At 39.4% G+C, this 19,945-nt stretch overlaps 2 protein-coding genes across 6 annotated transcripts; one reads left to right on the top strand and one right to left on the bottom strand.

The window, feature by feature from the left end:
• Positions 1 to 25: 25 nt before the first annotated feature.
• Positions 26 to 19,875, bottom strand: CUNH12orf60 (chromosome unknown C12orf60 homolog). 4 transcript variants are annotated; one of them, XM_039239943.1, is made up of 4 exons: positions 19,811 to 19,875; positions 6,634 to 6,726; positions 4,249 to 5,231; positions 26 to 281 (listed from the first exon to the last, which is right to left on the bottom strand). In XM_039239943.1, exon 3 carries the CDS (start codon positions 5,205 to 5,207, stop codon positions 4,473 to 4,475), a length of 735 nt encoding a protein of 244 aa, XP_039095874.1. In that variant the 5' UTR covers positions 5,208 to 5,231; positions 6,634 to 6,726; positions 19,811 to 19,875; the 3' UTR covers positions 26 to 281; positions 4,249 to 4,472. The 4 variants fall into 4 exon arrangements, with proteins under 4 accessions (XP_039095874.1, XP_039095876.1, XP_039095875.1 ...); XM_039239945.1 differs by lacking the exon at positions 19,811 to 19,875 and adding an exon at positions 19,607 to 19,774; XM_039239944.1 differs by lacking the exon at positions 19,811 to 19,875 and adding an exon at positions 19,123 to 19,575.
• Positions 7,916 to 18,702, top strand: SMCO3 (single-pass membrane protein with coiled-coil domains 3). 2 transcript variants are annotated; one of them, XM_039239949.1, is made up of 3 exons: positions 8,225 to 8,254; positions 13,018 to 13,114; positions 16,914 to 18,702. In XM_039239949.1, the coding sequence occupies exon 3, from the start codon at positions 16,930 to 16,932 to the stop codon at positions 17,605 to 17,607; it is 678 nt and encodes a 225-aa protein (XP_039095880.1). In that variant the 5' UTR covers positions 8,225 to 8,254; positions 13,018 to 13,114; positions 16,914 to 16,929; the 3' UTR covers positions 17,608 to 18,702. The 2 variants fall into 2 exon arrangements, with proteins under 2 accessions (XP_039095878.1, XP_039095880.1); XM_039239947.1 differs by lacking the exon at positions 13,018 to 13,114 and having other exon boundaries at positions 7,916 to 8,254.
• Positions 19,876 to 19,945: the final 70 nt, after the last annotated feature.

Here is a 19,945-nt window from a genome sequence, read left to right as displayed (position 1 = left end):
CCCTATGCCTAATAAAGCAATACAATTTCCATAAACACAATTCTCCTGATTTATTGCCCAGGGACCTTGGCATGTTAGTGGCTACTGAGTAGAGTTCCGCAGGCCTAACTGGGAACAAGCTTTGCTGTGAGCCTTAGCGAAGCAGTAGAAAAGCCTTCCAACATCTTGCATATTTTTTTTTCTGTGCCACATAACTGCACTTATTGCCATACTATGTACAAAGCCTTTTGGGGATTAAAAGTTGAATATCGTAGGCCAGATCCTCCATGAGTTCACAGTCCCTAGGGAGAAATTGAGAAAAGAACACAAGTCAGAGGAAATACCAAAAGAAAGGGAGAAATCAAACCTTCTGCTCATGACAGTTCAAAAGAGAAACTCCTTCTAAGTCAAGAGGAGAAGCCAGGAAGGCTGCAGGGAGGGGCCAGCATTTGAGCAAGGTCTTGGGACACTGGGATTGGAGCAAGGGGTTAGAGGAAGAAGATAGTAGTGTAGGTATGTGTCGAGTGCTTAGTGTCATCACACATACACATAAGTGCTTGGTGTTTAGAGAAAAGTGAGTCCCTCTGGCCTATGGTTGGATACAGCTTTCTATCAGAGGTGAGGCTTGAGAGAGGGGTTCAGATGGGTGGAGAGACCTGAGTAGAAAAGAGACGGAGGAGGGGCGCCTGGGTGGCTTAGTTGGTTGAGCGTCCGACTTTCGCTTAGGTCATGATCTCGTGGTTCATGGGTTCGAGCCCCGCGTCGGGCTCTGTGCTGACTGCCAGCTCAGAGCCTGGAGCCTGTTTCAGTCTGTGACTCCCTCTCTCTCTGACCCTCCCCTGCTCACGCTGTCTCTCTCTCTCCTAGAAATAAATAAAACATTTAAAAAAAAAAAAAAGAAAGAAAAAGAAAAGAGACGGAGGATATAGGAATGAGCAGTGTATGTAAGGGTCCGGAAATACACTAAGTGCCTCTTACGGATTTGTTGGAAATGAGCTCTAAGGCCTGATCCCAATCCACGGAATCAGAAACCGGGAGCCTGTTTAAGAAGCCCTCCAGGCTTGTGACTTATGGGATTATGAGCCATAAGGGAATAGCCTCCTGCTGCTGTTTTATAGAACAAATCTCTAGAGACAGAAGTTATTCCCTTGAATTATGTAGATTTGTGGGGTATGGATGAATGCCCCTAGTTTGCCCTCCCTCCATCTCTCCCTATGGTCCACAGTTTTTGTGCAAGAAAACTGTGCAGTGGACCGTTGATTTAAGTCAATTCGAAGTCTAAGTTCATGAAATTTTAGGAGACTACTTTCAAAAATGTCACTGTAATTTCTGCTCCTTTTTTATTCTGGGATATCTTTGACGATAACATGGACGCTCGATTGTGCACAAATTCACGTGGATTGTTAAAAGAGCGCGTGTTATAAAGTTGCATAGTATTTAACTCCTATAGTAATTTTTATTAAAATAAAACATGCTTCTCTCCTTTTGTGTACATAAAAAATACTCTGGCCTCATTTATGATTTTTATCTTTATAATTTAGTGTTTTAATATGCCACCTGGGTGGCTCAGTTGGTTAAGCGTCTCACTTCAGCTCAGGTCGTGGTCTCACAGTTTGTGTGTTCGAGCCCCACATCAGGCTCTGCTGACAGATCAGAGCCTGGAGCCTGCTTCAGATTCTGTGTCTCCCTGTCTCTCTGCCCCACCTGGCTCACACTCTGTCTCTCTGTCTCTGTCTCTGTCTCTGATTCTTTCAGAAATAAATATTAACAAAAAATAATTTAAAATGTCTATGTGTTTTATTTTGTTTTGCTTGATGGCAGTTCACTTTTTCTTCCCCACTTGGGCTTCATTCAGTTAGGTCACACTGTGCTCATGGCCTCTGAGGAAGGCTGAAACTAGATACGAGGTAGAAACTAGTGAGTCTTCCCCATGTTGCTTTTCAAAACTTGGAGGTATTGATAGAAAATGAGAGGAACCCAAAACAAAGACTTTGAGAGAAACATTAAACAAGAGTAGTAGGTTTGAGAAGAGTGAGGCTTTGGCCCCCTCCCCCAATATCCCCACAGGCCGGGAAGCGGCCGCTGAGAAGAAGTCATCAGAGTGGGTAGATTAGTGGTCCTGGGTGGTGGGGAAATGTCTGTGAGAGGCACTGCCAGTGATGGCCAGCCTCACAGGGGCCACCAGCTTCTGAAAACCACTCTTCCTGGTGGGACCCCCGCCGCCCCCCCACCTTGTAATATCCTGGAATATAGCCTTAAGCCCAAGAGAAAGCAGGTGAAAACCAGAATACACGCAGTTTCAGAAAAAGTAACAAAGTGAGAGCCATGCCTCCCTCCTCCCATATATATATGTGTGTATTTCTTTTTTTTTTTTAATTTTTTTTTTAATGTTTTATTTATTTCTAGGAGAGAGAGAGAGAGAGACAGTGTGAGCAGGGGAGGGTCAGAGAGAGAGGGAGTCACAGACTGAAACAGGCTCCAGGCTCCGAGCCGGCAGTCAGCACAGAGCCCGACGCGGGGCTCGAACCCACGAACCGCGAGATCATGACCTAAGCGAAAGTCGGACGCTTAACCGACTAAGCCACCCAGGCGCCCCTATATGTGTGTATTTCTGAACACAGGGTAGCAAGTGGATCAGCTCAAGAATGTCCTCAAAACAAGACAGCTATTAAGAGATGCCTATCGCAAACAAACAAGGTTTCAGCTTTAGAGCTGAGAGAAAATGCAGACTCCAGTGTATTGAAACTCCTCCTTTTTTCAAGCCCTCTAAACCCTGGAAATGGTCGAAATCCCCGTGGCCCTTGCCACAGGACCTTCTGAAGGTGCAAGGACATTAGGGAACAAGGAAGAGATTCCTAATTTAAAATTATAGTGGTGATTCCAGTGACAGCCTTGGCTTTGGAGCTGAGTTCCTGACTCGGGCGATCAGAAGTGCAACTTCAAAGTAGCCACGACCGAGGAGGTGACCTGGGAACCTTGGTGGAAGTGATTGCGTCACACACTAAAATGTACCTAGAGTGCCATCTTCCCCCTCTCCATCAAACGCTCACCATTTCTTTCCAGTTTAGTTTCTTACCCTGCAGACTTATTTTTAAGTGTAGGGAAATATGTTTTCTCTTTAAAGAAGATGGGACTTAAAGCTTTACATGAGAAAATGTTTACAGGAGGAAAAACTTAGGTATTCTCAGAAGAAAAATTCCAGTAAAGAACTAAAGTTACTGGAGAGCCTGGGTGGTTCAGTTGGTTAAGCCTGCAACTTCAGCTCAGGTCATGATCTTGCGGTCTGTGAGTTCGAGGCCCACATCGGGCTCTGTGCTAACAGCTCAGAGCCAGGAGCCCCCTTCAGATTCTGTCTCCCCCTCTCTCTGCCTCTCCCATGCTCATGCTCTGTTTCTCTGCCTCTCAATAGTAAAAACTTAAAAAAAAAAAAAAAAAAGAATAGGGCAATGTTGAAGGCATACACTCATTCTCATCGAATGAACGCCGAAGACTTTCTGGTAGGCAAAGGGACTTGTCTAAACTTTCTTTCCTCATACAAGCACATCTCAGAAATCCCACTTCTACAAGTGTTTAAGTCTCTGTGAAAGGTTAGAGCACCTCTACTTTTCAACCTCGAGTAGCTCCTAATCACAAAACCTCAGTAGGAAACAAGACAAGAATAAATCATTTGCTCTGGTCTTATACAAGTAAGCAAGAAAACTACTACTCATCCTTCATTGTTCTTATTTAATTCTGGGGACGCCTGCGTGGGTCAGTAGGTTAGGAATCATAATCAGGCCATGATCTTCGGCTGAGGTCATGATCTCATAGTTTCATGGGTTCAAACCCTGCATCGGGGTCTGTGCTGACAGCTCAGAGCCTGAAGCCTGCTTTGGATTCTGTGTCTTCCTTTCTTTCTGTCCCTGCCCCGCTCATGCTCTCTCTCTATCTTCCTCAAAAGTAAAAAATAAACATTAAAAATAAATAAATAATTCACTTCTAGGTAAATCATACCAAAAGTATTTAGTGATGGCTAAGAAGAGTTAAGGCACTGATGTTTCAGACTGATATAAAACAGACAGAAATGCAGAAGTTGATTTTATATGTGTCTCATGCCTGAACAGTAGTTTCTGCCAGATTATCTAATGGTAATGTTGACATTTACCCGGATTTCACACTGCAGAATCTAGAAATAGAATTACTAAGGGTATAAATTAGTTTGTAGTTATTTTAACTATGTTTTAAGATGACATGTAACATTTAGAAACATCCTCAAACAGAATACATTACCTTGATTTTCTGAACAAAATGTTCTTTTTAGTAACTGCCACTTCAAGCAGGCCTTCTCTGATTATTTTTATTTGACTAAAGCAAAATTTCAGGTAAATGGTCTGCTGGGCGACTACTCTTTGCACTTATGTCCGAATGTAACACATTTCTGGCACCGAAGGTCTTAGAACATACTCGAAAATTTCACAGGATTTGAACCGATTCGCTGACTGAAATGAGCACGCCTACTGGCCATTGGCCTTCTTAGGCGCAGACGTCTTGGTTTTCATGGTGCTCACGACTTTTTGGAGGACCTCTAAGATTGGTAGCAACGTTTTGACAACTTGCTCCAGCTGATCTGCAGCAGACTTGATGGTATTCTTGGCTGGCTCAGTTTTTAGCACATCCTGCAACTTCTTCAAGGTGTCTACTGTACTGATTTGGGGTGGCCCTGGACTTGTGTTTTTCTCAGATGTGATGGCACCTGCTTGCTCTTTGGTGTCTTTTCTATAGAGGTCACTTACCCGAAGATTTATGATGGGATATTTTGTCAAGAGCAAGGCAGAAGATTCTAAACCACCCAGGATGTTACTACTATTCAGCACAGAGATAAGGATCGGAGTGTGGACATTTTTGAACACTTCTTTAGCTGACTGATGCAACTCCTTTACATTGGTGCTCTTCTCAACCATGGAACAAACAGCTGTTGCAATCTGGGCACACAAAGGTTCCTTTTGCATTTGGTCATACTTTGCCTCCAGTACAGATTGCATCTCCTTAAAAATTTTGAACATTTGTTCAAAGACATCCTTAATATCACCATCCTCTTTCACAGTCATGTGGTTGATCTGAGTATTCATACTGCAGTTAAACAATTCAACAAGTATGTTAGTGAAGGAGGCAAGATCTTGCATATGAAAGAACAACATTTGGGCAGCTTGAACCAGCCTCTCTCTATCCTTTTCTGATTCTGAAGACATTTCTCCAACAAAGATGTTTCAGCACTGCAAAACAAAGCAGTAATCTGAATGAAAACTAAAATTATATTTGTCAACCATGGAGAGACTGAAAGTATAATATAAATGTGAAGGTAACTCCTGTCAACGGTAGAAAAGCTACCCAAGCTATAAAGCAGAAATGATCCTGTGTTTTAATAAAAATAACAGCAAAGATAATTTAAAATATATATGTATTTATTTTATATATAAATTTATAAGGTAGGGGTGTTTTAATGAACTTAAATCGCACATTGGATAGAAGGTGCTGGATCCACAACTGGATGTGCTGGTATATGGAGTAACATTATCCTCAGATATTACCCTCAATAACTATTCAATCTAGTGGAGAAGATGGTATAAAGCTTACAAATTACATAGAGGGCCTCTGGTCCCATTTAAGATAGAGCAAGCACACTCCATCCAATCTTTCTTATTGATCACAGCTAAAACTCCTGGACAGAATACATAAAGTAACTAGCCGACAGCTCTGAGAGGTGGAGAACAGCAGACCAAGGAGGCAGAGTGCCTCACTCCAAAGAAGATCAAGGCCATCTGATGCAAACTCCATCAGAGTCTGTCTTGCCTCAGAATGTTTCTGTAGCTTCATTACAATTCCTCCTCTTCTGCTACAGAGAGGAGTGTTGGTGTCTCTAACTAACGTTCACAAGTAGAATTCCAGAGCAGGATTAAAATCCTGTCCTATAAAAAGACAGGATTGTGAACACTGGCCCAGGAGTCACAAACTAGCCATCCACAGGCAAACTCCAACCAGCAGGTGTGGTTTCTTTGATCCACCATAACGTATTTTCAAAACACGTATCGACTGCTAAATTTAGAAACTGAAAGAGAGAAATCAGGATTTCTATTGATTGAAAAACATGAGGTTAACTGGCAGCACTAAGCCCAGGTTATGAGTTAGAAAAATTGTCTCGAGCTATGGCTGTCCTTCTGAAACTAGACATCTACTGCCTACACCCTACTGTCTTACACAGTATTTCAGCTACATACGTTTTGTACATTTACTGTAGGCATTGGAGTCGCGTTATTGGCTATACCCACTAATGTACTTTGTATAAAGTAACCTTCTTAAAATCCAAACATCCTTATATTATCTCATAATAAAAAATCTTCAACAATTCAGTATTGCCTAGAGAATAAAATACAGTTTCCTGGCACAGCATTTAAGGTCATCTACAAACTGTTTTCAATTTTCCACTACTTGCCTTCCCTCCACTGCTCTCATATAGATCCTGTGCCACCAGCCTAGTGGATTATGCTCTATGCAATGCTCTGAAAATGCTCTAAAAATGCTCTACAATATTTTGTTAGCTCCCTCCACCTGCATTATCTCCTCCCACACCTTCCCCCTCCACACCTATTGAAATTGTACTTATCCATCCATACTTACTTCCGATACACGGTCTACACAGCTTTCTTCTCTTTTTTTCCCATATGCCTGTACATGGTAAGTCCTAGGGTATGTCAAGTGCAAAATGACCCACTGGAACAAAAGTAAAATTACAGCTCACTTAATCCTTTTTTAAAACTATAAAGTAGCACCTCTACATTTTACACATCTTCTAGTTGGACTTGATTCTATATTCTCTACCCACTCAATAATAACAGAAATTAGTGTTGTTAATATAAGAAGAATAGCTACCATTTAGTGAGTTTTTGCCATATTATACATGCATTTTCTCACTTAATATATACGACAATCCATAAATTACAAACTAATATTCAGATCACACTAATGAAAAAAATTAGATTCAGTCGCTTTCCCAGGGCTACACAGCTAGTAAGTGATACTTTGGGTACACCAAATCAGGACTGTCCAACTCTAAGCCTGTAATTTTTCCATTAAGTTGTATGGGGATTGAGTGATTTTCCTGCTTCTGAGGTGTCCCTGACTGCTGTAGAGGAACCAATGGGTAGTAGGGCAGAATCTAGAGGAAGAAGCATAAAAGACTCTAAGCTTTTATTTATTTTTTAATGAGAGAAGACAGGCACGTGCGCGCGCGCGCACACACACACACACACACACACACACGTGGGGGAGGGGCACAGGGAGAGGGAGAGAGAGAATCTTAAGCAGACTCTGAGGTTAGCTAAGAGCCCTATGCAGAGCTCAAGCTCTCCTCACAGTGAGATCATGACCATGTCAATTGGTTAGGCGTCCGGTTTCAGCTCAGATCGTGATTTCACCGCGGCTTGTGAGTTCGCGCCTGCATCAGGCTTTGTGCTGACAGCTCAGAGCCTAGAGCCTGCTTCAGAGTCTGTCTCTGTCTCTCTTTGCCCCTCCCCTGCTCACGTGCTCTCTCTCTCTCTTAAATATAAATAAACAGTAATAAATTTTTTTAAAGAGTCAGGTGCTTAACAGATGGAGCCACCCAGGCACCCCATGATTTAAGCTTTAACAAAAGGAGTCAAGTTGCTCTTTCAGGCTTTTCTATTGTCAAGACATTCACCAACACAACGGGAGACAGTGCGAAAGAGCAGAACTTCTACCCAGGGAAGAAGAGCACACACACAAATCACATTTGGCTGCAGGTATCTGGATTTACACCTCTTGAGAACCCAAAGCCACCAGCAACAGATGGAGGTATAAATGCAACAGAAGCTAAAGGAAACTTAATGTCTGGAACAGCTCACAAGACAGGATCCCAGAATCTGAGAGCTGCAATCAAAGAGCCAACTTCTCTGCTGAATGGAATTAGCTCAGTTGTACAGCACTTCAACAACGAAGTCCATTCAAGAACAGAAAATTAAATGTTTCACTGCTTTATTAGTCTTTCTAATTATACTACTTAACATACACTAATTTTATATTAATATAGGAAATAGAATTCGGAGGACTAAGAATGCAGAAATAGTCTATAAACCAGACAGGCAGAGGGACCCAGCAGAGACCAGCAAAGGCTATAAGTCATCACATTCCATGGAAACATCCAGATGAAACCAGATGAAAAAGCCCTTCAGCAATACTCCTAAACAACTGCTGGGGCTACTAAACTCAGACACACAGTAAGGTAAGCAATATACATATTTCTACTAGTATTGATATGATATTCTGTTTCTCCAGATTAAAGCGTGCCTGAAATAACATGTCAGTCTTGAATCTTAGCCATAAATATAGTCACAAAACAACTTTGTTTTAAGAGGATCTGATGGCAGCTTCCTTGTGATTATTTATTTCTCTGAAGACACCAGATTAAAAAAATAATGAGAACAGCTCATATGACTGATTAAACCAGAGGGGGAGATAAAGCAGTAAAGACATCACTATTAGAAAGGATTAAAGAAGAAATGATACCTATGTGAATGTGCACTGCTTCTTGGACTGTAACATTTTCTTTTATGTCTTTAACATCAATATAAGCACTCAGTATCTGTGAAAGAAGAAATGTACAATCTCCTACTAATTAATTTATATTGCTTCTGTTCCTTCATAAGTTATATCACATTCAAATATCATTGGCATTTGCTGTGTGTCTCCAAATTGACTGTTATCCTCTTGAGGGCAAGAAACATTGCCTACTAATTTTTTTAAATTCCTTAAAGCATACAGGTAGAGGATTCTCACTTGAGTATTTGATACATCCTTGATATTCTGCTCCCTAGTCAGAAATTTTTTTTGGGGGGGGGGTAGAAATAGTTAAGGAGAGGGAGGAGGCAAACCATAAGAGACTCTTAAATACTGAGAACAAACTGAGGGCTGATGGGGGTGGGGGAAAGGGGAAAATGGGTGATGCGCATGGAGGAGGGCACTTGTTGGGATGAGCACTGGGTGTTATATGGAAACCAACTTGACAATAAACTATAAAAGAAAAAAAAAAAGAGATAATACTCAGACACCGTACAATTGATACTTGAAAAAAAAAAGAAATATTTTTTTGGAAGAACTCACATCCAAAAGAGTGTCATCACACCATGATCAGCTTCTTATTTGTTTTTTTTTTTTTATTTTTTTTTAATGTTTATTTATTTTTGAGAGAGAGACAGAGCATGAGCTACGGAGAGGCAGAGAGAAAGAGAGAGAGACAGAATCTGAAGCAGGCTCTAGGCTCTGAGCTGTCAGCATAGAGCCTGATGAGGGGCTCAAACTCACTAACTGCAAGATCATGACCCGAGCCAAAATTGGACAGCGCTTAACCGACAGAACCACCCAGGCACTCCTGATTTTGTTTTTTTAATTAAAGGCCAAAGTTTTGATTTATAGAAGGAAGGTCAGAACTAGTTAGTAGCTGTTATTTTCTCCTGAAAAGCTTCGGGCGTCACCCATACCCTCTTCCCACGTTCCCAAAGAGGTGAACCTTGTGTGACCCAATATAGATAATGAAGAAAAGTAACAACTGGAGAGCTGTAAAACCTCAAGAGCACTAATGACTAAACACTAGAGGCTGAGAAGTGATCTTTTTCTTTCTTTCTTTAATTGTTATTATGGGAAAGTTCAAACATACACAGAAGAGGAGATAGTAAAAAAAAAATCCGATTTACTCATCACTCAGCTTCAAAAATAATCAAAACAAGGTTGATTTTATATCTTCTGTAACCCTACTCCACTCTCCCTTCCAGATTATCTGGAAGCAAATCTCAGAGGTCAAGCATATCATTTTATCAATAACATATTCACTATGTATTTCTACAAAAGCAAAAACTTTTTGAAATTTAATTGTGTGCTCCCCAAATTAACAATATTTAACAGAACCATCTTTGACTTTGAAACATACACAGAGTCCTGTTGTAAAAATTTATTTTTTGATGGTAGTATAAAAGTTTTTGTAATGCAATTGGCAATACTTACCAAAAGCAATAAAAACTTTATTCCCCATGGATTACAGACTTCTTCTGGAAATTTATCCTGAGGAACTAATCCAGATAATTGAATAGGGAAAAAAAAAAAAACCTATGCATTAAAATGTCCATTAGAATATTATGATAGGGAAATAATTGGATATTTGTTAAATTATGATAGATATGGAATATTTTATATAATTATTATAAAACTAGAAGTAAAGTGTTTAAGTAAATTAATATAAGATTAAATTTTTACTTATACTGTTACTGCAACTTTGTAAAACTACTTGCAGCTTTAAACAAACTTTAGAAAGGAATAACCAAAAAAAAAAATTAAGATGATAGGTTTATGGATGTTTTTCTTCCACTATCTTAAAGCGTTCATATATCAGTGCTATTGACTTTATATTTTGAAATACTTCTTTATCCAATCTTTTACTTTTAATTTCTTCATGTTATAATTCTAGCATCTTTCAAAACACATTATCACATGTATTTCTCCATGAAGCTTCCTCTAATCACTGCAATATAATTTTCCTCTTTAAATTTTTGTGACACTTGACATTTAACTACTGTTATTTCACAAAAGTATCCTGAGAATTTTTTATTCGAACATGTGATAATCAACACATTTTCACTTTGTGAGGTGGTTCCTTCCCTGAAAAAACCTAAAGCAATTGTATGGCATCACTAAATAAATCTTAACTTTTAGATACAACCATCAGTATATTTCTACCATTTGTATGCTCTTCAGTTTCGACTGTTGACTTCTCATTTCAACAAAATTGACAAGGTCAATTTCAGTAAGAATCCATCGAAACTAATCTTTGTTTACATTCCAGTTTCCCAAGACAAAAACACCTGTGATTTCCTAACTTCCTTTTAGCAACAGAACTCTGTCATCAAATAAAATTTAATGCACCCACAGTCCAAATACGGCAAGAAATCACAGCTGCTTCGGCAAAGGCTCTGGAAAAATAGGCATGCCAGAGCTCGAGAGCTCCGCCTGCTGGCCAGCAATTCTCCATCAGGCTGCCCCAGGAATCTTGAGAACCTATTTCACAAACTAGAGCAATAAAATAACTCAAATAACAGTACAAACCCTGCTGTTCAGCAGTAGATGGTAATCACATAAGGGGAACTTTTTTTCACTGCCAGCGAAGGACTATCATGTGATAACAAATCATGTAAAAATCACATTTACCACACAAAAGGTGCAGGTAGTATGACCTGGATGAGGTATACCACTTAGCTACCTGTAGGTGCTAATCTTTAAACATCTTTTATAAATGACTTTGAAATGATTTTTAAAAGATTGAATTTTGAAGTCAGTGTTTAAAAGGTCATCCCCGGGGTGCCCGGGTGGCTCAGTCGGTTGAGTGTCCCACTTCGGCTTAGGTCATGATTTCATGATTCGTGAGTTCAAGCCCCACATTGGGCTCTGTGCTGTCAGTGCAGAGCCACTTCAAATCCTGTCTCCCTCTCTCTTGGCCTCTAGCCTGCTTGTGTGCTCTCTCTCTGTCTCAAAAATAAACACTAAAAAATAATAAATAAATACATAAATAAATAAAAGGTTATCCCTGAAATTGCAATAAAGATGGGGGAAATATATGGCCCAGACTCTTCTTAGGTAAGTACAGTATACTGTTGGTAAGACATCACGTGAGGCATGCGTAAGTAACACGTACGATCTTCAAGAACATTGGCTCCAACTAATTGCAAGGCTCTTGTTTTGCTGAGTGAAGCAAGCAATTTGAGGGCTGAGGTTAAATTGTCACGGGCAATAGTAGAAATGCCGCACGTTGCCACCTATTTTTCCATGTGGTGTATAACTTCTCCTCTAAGTATCAAGCACTTATTTAAGAGTAACAGTTCGAAAGTGTACAGCTTGTTAACCTTCCCTAGATGACTGAATGTTTCCATGTGGCCCTACTGTTAATACATATTAACCAGTGGGTTGTTTAAATTTGAATGTGATGGAAGCAAACCATAAGAGACTCAAATGCACAGAACAAACTGAGGGTTGATGGAGGCGGGGGAGGGGGAAAGTGGGCAATGGGCATTGAGGACAGCACTTGTTGGGATGCACATTGAGTGTTGTGTGGAAACCAATCGGACAATAAATTATATTTTAAAAATTTGAATGTGATAAAGAAGATGTGGCTTATGTATACAATAGAATACCACTTGGCAATGCGAAAGAATGAAATCCTGCCATTTGTAGCAACATGGATGGACCTTGAGGGCGTTATGCTAAGTGAAATAAGTCAGGCAGAGAAAGACAGATCCCATATGTTTTCACTCATATGTGGAATTTGAGAAACTTAACAGAAGACCATGGGGGGAGGGAAGGGGAAAAAATAGTTTCAAACAGAGAGGGAGGCAAACTAAGAGACGCTTAAATAAAGAGAACAAACTGAGGGTTGATGGGGGGCAGGGGGGAAAATAGGTGATGGGCATGGAGGAGGGCACGTGTGCGGACGAGCACTGGGTGTTGCATGTAAGCCATGAATCATGGGAATCTACTCCCGAAACAAGAGCACACTGTATACACTGTATGTTGGCCAACTTGACAATGAATTATATTTAGAACAAAAAAAGGTAAAAAAAAAAAATTAAATAATTTGTAGAGATTAGTAAAAGATTAAAAGAAAATAATAAAATTAAGAAATTAAATTAGAATGTGCACAAGTCAAGCACCAACCCTATGATTTCAAATGACACATTACTTTCAGGTCAACATGTACTTTAAACATCTTAACTACTTAACTAGATTAGAAATGCCATAAAAGTAAGGACCACGTAGTTTTCATTTTTGTGTGCTTTCTAAAGCCTAGCATGCTTCCTTATACGTAGTAAAGTACTAGTCCATCAGATAAATTGTTACTGAATTATTAAACTGCTTCCTTCACCAGCCTCTTCAAATTTCACCTGTCCAAAAATAATTCATTAGTTGCACCTTAAAACCCTACCTCTTCTCCACCTAATTCTCTAGTGTTTATCTCACTCTTGGGATGAAAATAATCTTGAACTGTATTCAGTACTGGAGGAAACTTTTCAACGCCCTTCCCAAGAGAAAAGGAGCTAGAAAGGTAAGCCCAACTCAGAAAAATAAAAGTCCTTTTTCATTAGACTTGAAAAACAATTCTGAGCACGTCATGATGTCTCTTATTCAAACTTGTAACTGGCACAAAATTATACCCTGATATCTAGAAAACAGGAAGGCGGCTATAAACATGCATGTGTAAGGGCTTGGGTATATAAAAGAAAGAAAATATAATTGAAAAAGTACGATGTCTTTCAGGTAAGACTTAAGTTTTTTCATCAATTAATTAGCTACTATTCTTTTACTGTCCTGTTCAAAGTTGTTTGCTCATTTAGCTATTAGATTACCACTGTTTTCCTTATTGATGACAACACTCTTTGGAAATTCATACTTCATTTTTCTTGCATTTTTCCCAGTTTGCTTTTAGTTTTGTTTTTACATGGTCATCCTTGTTAGTCAAAATGTTTTGTGACCTTTTTCCTTTGTGTGACCTCCTCCACATAGACATCTGAAAATTATCCATTTTCTTCTAGGTATTTTATCATTTTTTACATATATTACATTAACTTTCTTAAATTAATTTTTAATCCCCCCAAACTAGTCCATTATGCCAGGAACATTTATAGAATAATAATTTCAATTACTCTCAATTTGAGATTCTACGTTTATTATATATTAAATGTAAAGAAGGGTCTGTTTTCAGAACTATTCTGTTCCATGAGTCCATTTATTCTTATACCTGCACAATACTGATTGTTTTTGTAATGTTTTAATACTGGGGGAGGAAAAATTCCCATCATTACTTTTCCTGAAAAAAATAGGAAACCCCACCTATTTAGTTTTGTTTAATTTTATTTAAACTCTTGGGAGAAAAGAAAGAGAAAATGGTGTCCTGTATATCTGTGTGGGATCTGGTACATATTCTCTTTAGGTAAACAATATCCTGATTGTTATTTTATGATTAATTCATCAAGTTGTGTTAACACTGGGAATTGGCTGGGAAGAAACTGACCATTTGGAAGCATTCACCCTCCCGCTCAGAAGGAAGGCTCATCTCTCCACCTTCCACCTTTTCTGGAAGCTATGCTTTCAGATAATGGTGTATGATAACTGCTAGAGATATCCTATGCTTCTCTTTTTTTTTAAATTTTTAAATGTTTTCTTTATTTCTGAGAGAATGAGAGAGAAAGCATGAGCAGGGGAGGGGCAGAGAGAGGGGGAGATGCAGAATCTGAAACAGGCTCCATGCTCTGAGCTGTCAGCACAGAGCCCGACGCAGGGCTCGAACCCACGAACCATGAGATCATGACCTGAGCCAAATTCGGATGCTTAACTGACTGAGCCACCCACGCCCGAAGATATTTTTTATGCTTCTTCAGGGTAAGAAAGACTCCTCTCACCTAAATATCTGAATAGGAATATAGTTGATGATCTTCTAAATTCAAAGTCAGAAACTGGAGTTTTCACTTCATGATAATATCTGAAAACTAGGAGCCAAAAAAAAAAAAAAACCCAAAACCAAATTTAATGGAAAATTTCTAGAAAAGAGAAATTAAAGTCCAGATTCATGGTTATTGAAGTGCAGTTTGCAACCCTATGGTGAGTTTGGGAATATTTAATAAACCCTCAGCAATTTCTTTAAATGAACTTGAGTTATTTTCTAAGTACAGTTTTGTGGCAACTTGTGTAATGTGTTTGTGTGTGTGCGTGTGTGTGTGTGCGCGCGTGCGCGCTGGATCTGCATCAAATATAAAAATGAATTTCTGACAGGGGCACCCGGATGACTCCATTGGTGGAACGTCCAGCTCTTGATTTAGGCTCAGGTCATGATCTCAGAGTTCGTGGGTTCGAGCCCTGCGTCCAGCTCTGTGCTGACAGCATGGAGTCTGCTTGGGATCCTCTGTCTTCCTTTCTCTCTGCTCCTCCCTGCTTGCACTCTTCCTCTCTCAAATCAAGACTTTTTAAAAAAATGAATTTCCTACCATCATCAAGTTTATGCTATCAGGGGTACCAAAGCATTTTTTCTAAACTTAACAGCATAAATGATTATGTTCCCAGTCCATTTGTAAAAAGTGTACCGCTTTGCATTTCCAAATTATATCTTTACGACTTGGAGAGTAGGTTGTTTTCATGTTAATTTTCTTGAGAAAAAAGTATCTCCGTTCCTTCATTCCATGCTTGTGAGGTTCCTCATATCTTGGCCAAGAGCCATGGTCCCAGAATAGACAGGGCCTGAATTCCTCAGGATGTTGTTTACTCAAGACAGAATGTGCCAGACCCCACACAGATTTCATTTTCTCTTTTCTCCCAAGAGAATTTTAAACTAAAAATAGAACTGCCAAGCACCTCATAAGCCTATTCAAGGTATGCCTATGGAGTAACATTGTTCTTACAGGGCTCAAACTTTTTCGCCCAAATAAACTCAGAACATGCTTGTTCCATTTTTCTCTACATAGTACTATGAGCCAGAAGTACAAACACAAGGAGGCTCCTACCAGACATATTTTATTCATTTGATGGTGGGCTCTTGCTACTTATTCCTTACCACTTTCATGAAATGGCATTATCTTCTTTCTGAGGCTAACTCTAGCTTTTTTTTTTTTTTTTTTTTGAGAGAGAGAGAGAGAGAGAAAGAGAGCAGGAAAGGGGCAGAGAGAGCGAGAGAGAGAATCCCAAGCAAGCCCCATGCTGTCAGCGTGGAGCCCTACAAGGGGCTCAATATCACAAATTGTAAGATCATGACCTCAGCCGAAATGGAGAATAAGACGCTTAACTGACGGAGCCACCCACGCGCCCCTCTAGCTAATCCGAATAGTGCCCAAGTGCATTATGGACAAGTCTAAATAATTTAACTTAGAAGCTTTGCAAATGGACACTACAGAGGTAGTCACAACTGCACTGTCCCCTGCACCATGCCCACTTTCTCTCCAAGGGAGATTTTAATCTAAAGAATTTTGAATAGGGGCGCCTGGGTGGCTCAGTCGGTTAAGCCTCCGACTTCAGCTCAGGTCACGAACTCGCAGTACGTAAGTTCAAGGCCCGTGTTGGGCTCTGCTCTGACAGCTCAGAGCGTGGAGCCTGCTTTAGATTCTGTGTCTCCCTCTTTGTCCGTTCCTCCCCTACTTGCACTCTGTCTCTCTCCTCCTTCTCAAAAATAAAGATTAAAAAACAGTTTTAAAGATTTTTGAATATATGCTCTTATCATGAAAATTTTGTGTAAAGATTCTAATGTTATATCTATGTTGCCTTTGGATGTCCCCTAGGTTTAGAGAACAAATAATTGCCTGTAAGGACATACAGAGTGACTTGAATAGTATAAATTAAGGTAACAGTATACAAACAAAATTGGATATTATTAGCCCTGTAAACTCAGAGATCTTAATATTCTTCTGGCCTTACTAACTTAACTCCAAATATTAAGGAAATCAGTCTGGTAGGTCTAGTCAATGTGGTGACGAGGGTTTGGGAAAATTAAGGAGCCCTGGGAATCAAGAGCTAACTACAGCCTATGTCAAACATTATTAAATATTACTTAGAAATAGTCACAGTTATTTGTTAATAATCAGATCTTGAAAAACACAAATGTTCCCCATCTAGGATTTCTCTCCACCACAAAGAGCTAGCGCCTCAATTAATGCATCAATAGGTTGCATTCTGTTACCCACATTTCCGTACAGTGACTCAAAGTTTCATAAGTGTAACTGTTTCAAAGAACCTGTTGCATTTTCAGAGGAATTCCTTAGCTTTTTTTCTATTCATAAAGTAAAAGATTTCCTGGGCAAATGTATGCAGACAACAGATACTTTTCAAAAGTTTTAGTGAAGATTTACTACTTTATTTTTCAGAGATTATATTTGAAATATGGCTCAGACTGACTTCCTCTACCCCGATAACCCAAGGAGAAGGCAAGAAGTCAACCGTCTTCACCAGCAGCTTCTCGACTGCTTATCTGACAGCTTCCATGCCACCAATAAGCTGATCGGGGTTTTAAACATGCACTTGGGGTGCAGCCTGGCCTCTATTGAGATGCAACGAGGTGGGACCATCAAGGAAAACTGTGATATCATCATCCAAGCCATGATGAAAATCCAAGAAGAATTGCAAAAAGTTGATGAAGCGCTAAAAGACAAACTAGAGCCAACCCTTTACAGAAAACTCCAGGATATTAAAGAAAGGGAAACCGAGAAAATTGCAATAGTACAAAAGGTTATTTCAGTCATCCTGGGAGAAGCTACTTCTGCAGCCAGTGCAGTGGCTGTTAAACTTGTGGGCTCAAACGTCACAACCGGCATAATTAACAAGTTGGTCACCGTATTAGCTCAAATTGGAGCTTCTCTCCTTGGTAGTATAGGAGTTGCTGTTCTTGGCCTTGGCATAGATATGATCTTCCGTGCTATCCTGGGAGCAGTGGAGAAAACACAGCTTCAAGCAGCCATTAAAAGTTATGAGAAGCATCTGGTGGAATTCAAGTCAGCTTCAGAAAAATACCATCATGCCATTATTGAAGTCACCAACACAGTGAAACACCAAATGAAATAAACAGCCCCTGTGCCACTTCTGCTTCTCAATATCAGTGTTTTGCTTCTTTGATTAGGTTTATTTTCTGTAAGTTTCCAACATGGACATAAATACAGTTAACAACTTGGAAAGATGGTTTAGAGATGCTGAAACGAGAGGACTCTAGAGTTTTGAGTCAACAATGAAAGCCTAATCAGCCGGTGCTAGACCCTGTGAAGTAAAATTATATCCTAGGATACTTTCTTACAACATTAGGTTTAAGGCTATTGTGGAAGAGCAGGTGTAAGGGTTACCTTTTCCAATTCCCTGAATCCTTAAAATTTACACGGAACGGGCTGACTTTTATTTCTAATACTAGCTTCAAACATCATTTAGTTCTAAGGCGATGTACTTAGTAACTGCTGCCTAGACTCAAACTGTGACCTCTGAATGAAATAGTTTTGACCATCAGTTTACATCCATAAACTGGAAGAGACAGAAATACAGCTCGCAACAATTCAATCATGAAAGAACACAATGGTTCTGTAACTTCTACTAATTACACACTATAACCTGGATGGCTTTTTTAAAAGATAAAAGTTAAAACTAAAAAGATAAAGGCTCTGTTTCTATAATTAAAACCAACCCTAAGCAACTGTGGTGTGATGATTAAATATCCCTCATGTGAATGAACACTCCGGAACATTTAAAAAGAAACATGCATTTAGGATGCAGGGGAGGAAGCTGTTACTCTTTCAAGAATTTGTCACTTTGTTATTTAAAGGAGAGTTATAATTTTTATTACCCTAATGAGTTTTCAGAAAGATGAAATTTCATTTTCAATACCATCAGAATGGAAGCTCTCTCTGCTACATAAAACTTTAGGTGGCTAATTTCACTAATTACCTGATTTCAGAAAAATCCAGAAGCTAAGGAGGACTATGGTTCAGTTCATTTCTGCAGACACAAGTGTCTTTTGCCAACTAATAACTACCCACTGAGACTCTTAGGCTCTACTTACAAAATCATTAAGTTATTGATGCAAGAATGTGTTTGCTATCGTTTATTTTTTAAGATCTTGAGATTTTAAAAGCTCAACATATCCCCAAAATTAAAAAGCTAGATCAAACACTTTAATTTTTCAAATGTACTCTTCATTTTCTTTCTCTTCTGTCACTGCTTCCTAAGCTTAGTTGCAAACTAAATTTCTTCATATTCAAAATTAAATCTTATTTTTTTTATTACCTAACTTACAAGTTTTAAACTACAAGACCTTGTTAATGCTCTTTCTGGGATTCAAAATTGGATGGAAAACCAAACCGGGAAATTTTCTGAGACAAAGGTAAGGAACCGATCTTAAATGGTTTAAGTGCACATTTAAATATTCTGCTGCTAAAATTAGTTATATATCTCCTTCAATATTTTGGTGTATTTACACTAATTGATAGTAAGAGCTAACTATAGCTAACATTTTCCTGTAAGAAATACTAAGATCAGAAATAACCAAGAGGGTCTTTTAAAAGTAAAATTTTAGAATATTTAAGTTTTTAAGGTTACCTTTAAAGGGAAAGGGGGAGGAGTCTTAGACAAACAGCAGATAGACCGTGAAGGACGAAAGCCTAGACCTGTGATAATCCGTATATAGGTATAGTGACATCATAAAAGGACTTCTAGTTGGTGAGACCAAAAGGGAAAGGAGCCAATGTAAATCAACCTCGTCACTTGTAGATTTAAAACTGACTTCACATGTATCTCCACATTTCCTCCTCAAAATACTTATTGTAGATTACTGTAGATTAATTTATCGTCGATGAACAACCTGGAACTCTAACACGGGCACTAACGTGTTCAGGTCTACACAATGTTGTGTGTGCCTATCCATTTCCAGACGGACGCTAGCAAAGAGCAATAAACACAGTACCAAGTGTTACTTGGGGATCTGTTTTCAAACAGACACAATCAAAAGCGATCACACGCGCTTACATCACGAAAAAAATCCAAAACCCAAAAACGAATACAATTCCTGCCAACAGAAACAGACCAGAACAGCCCTCTAACTGGAACCAGCCAGGCTCACGCAGCGTAACCGGGATCCAGGAAATGAAGTCAGAATGTCTCGGTCCGAGAGGGAAAGTAGTCTTCTCATCAGCCAATCACCTATCCCACTTGCTTCGTTTTTCTTATTTCTGTTGGTTTAAAGAGGTGTCAGTTAACGTGGTTCTGCGCGATGGGGGTGGGCTCTTACCAGAAAGTCAACCAATCGGCATTAACTTGGAGCGGAAGAGACTCTGGTCCCGAAGTTCTTGGTTCCTCTCTATGGTACCAGGGCCGAGAACCGCTAAGACCTTCGGCCTTAAGGATAGGAAGTGACGTAAGGATG

The sequence above is a fragment of the Hyaena hyaena genome, unplaced genomic scaffold (genome assembly GCF_003009895.1).
Source record: "Hyaena hyaena isolate Hyena2069 unplaced genomic scaffold, ASM300989v1 scaffold_164, whole genome shotgun sequence".
Taxonomy (NCBI): domain Eukaryota; kingdom Metazoa; phylum Chordata; class Mammalia; order Carnivora; family Hyaenidae; genus Hyaena; species Hyaena hyaena.
The sequence above is the reverse complement of the archived record's forward strand: the minus strand, read 5'-3'. Positions and strand labels throughout refer to the sequence as shown.

Bases quoted from the DNA above. Each gene is read 5' to 3' on its own strand.
- CUNH12orf60 (XM_039239943.1), bottom strand. From the start codon at position 5,207: ATGTCTTCAGAATCAGAAAAGGATAGAGAGAGGCTGGTTCAAGCTGCC.
- SMCO3 (XM_039239947.1), top strand. From the start codon at position 16,930: ATGGCTCAGACTGACTTCCTCTACCCCGATAACCCAAGGAGAAGGCAA.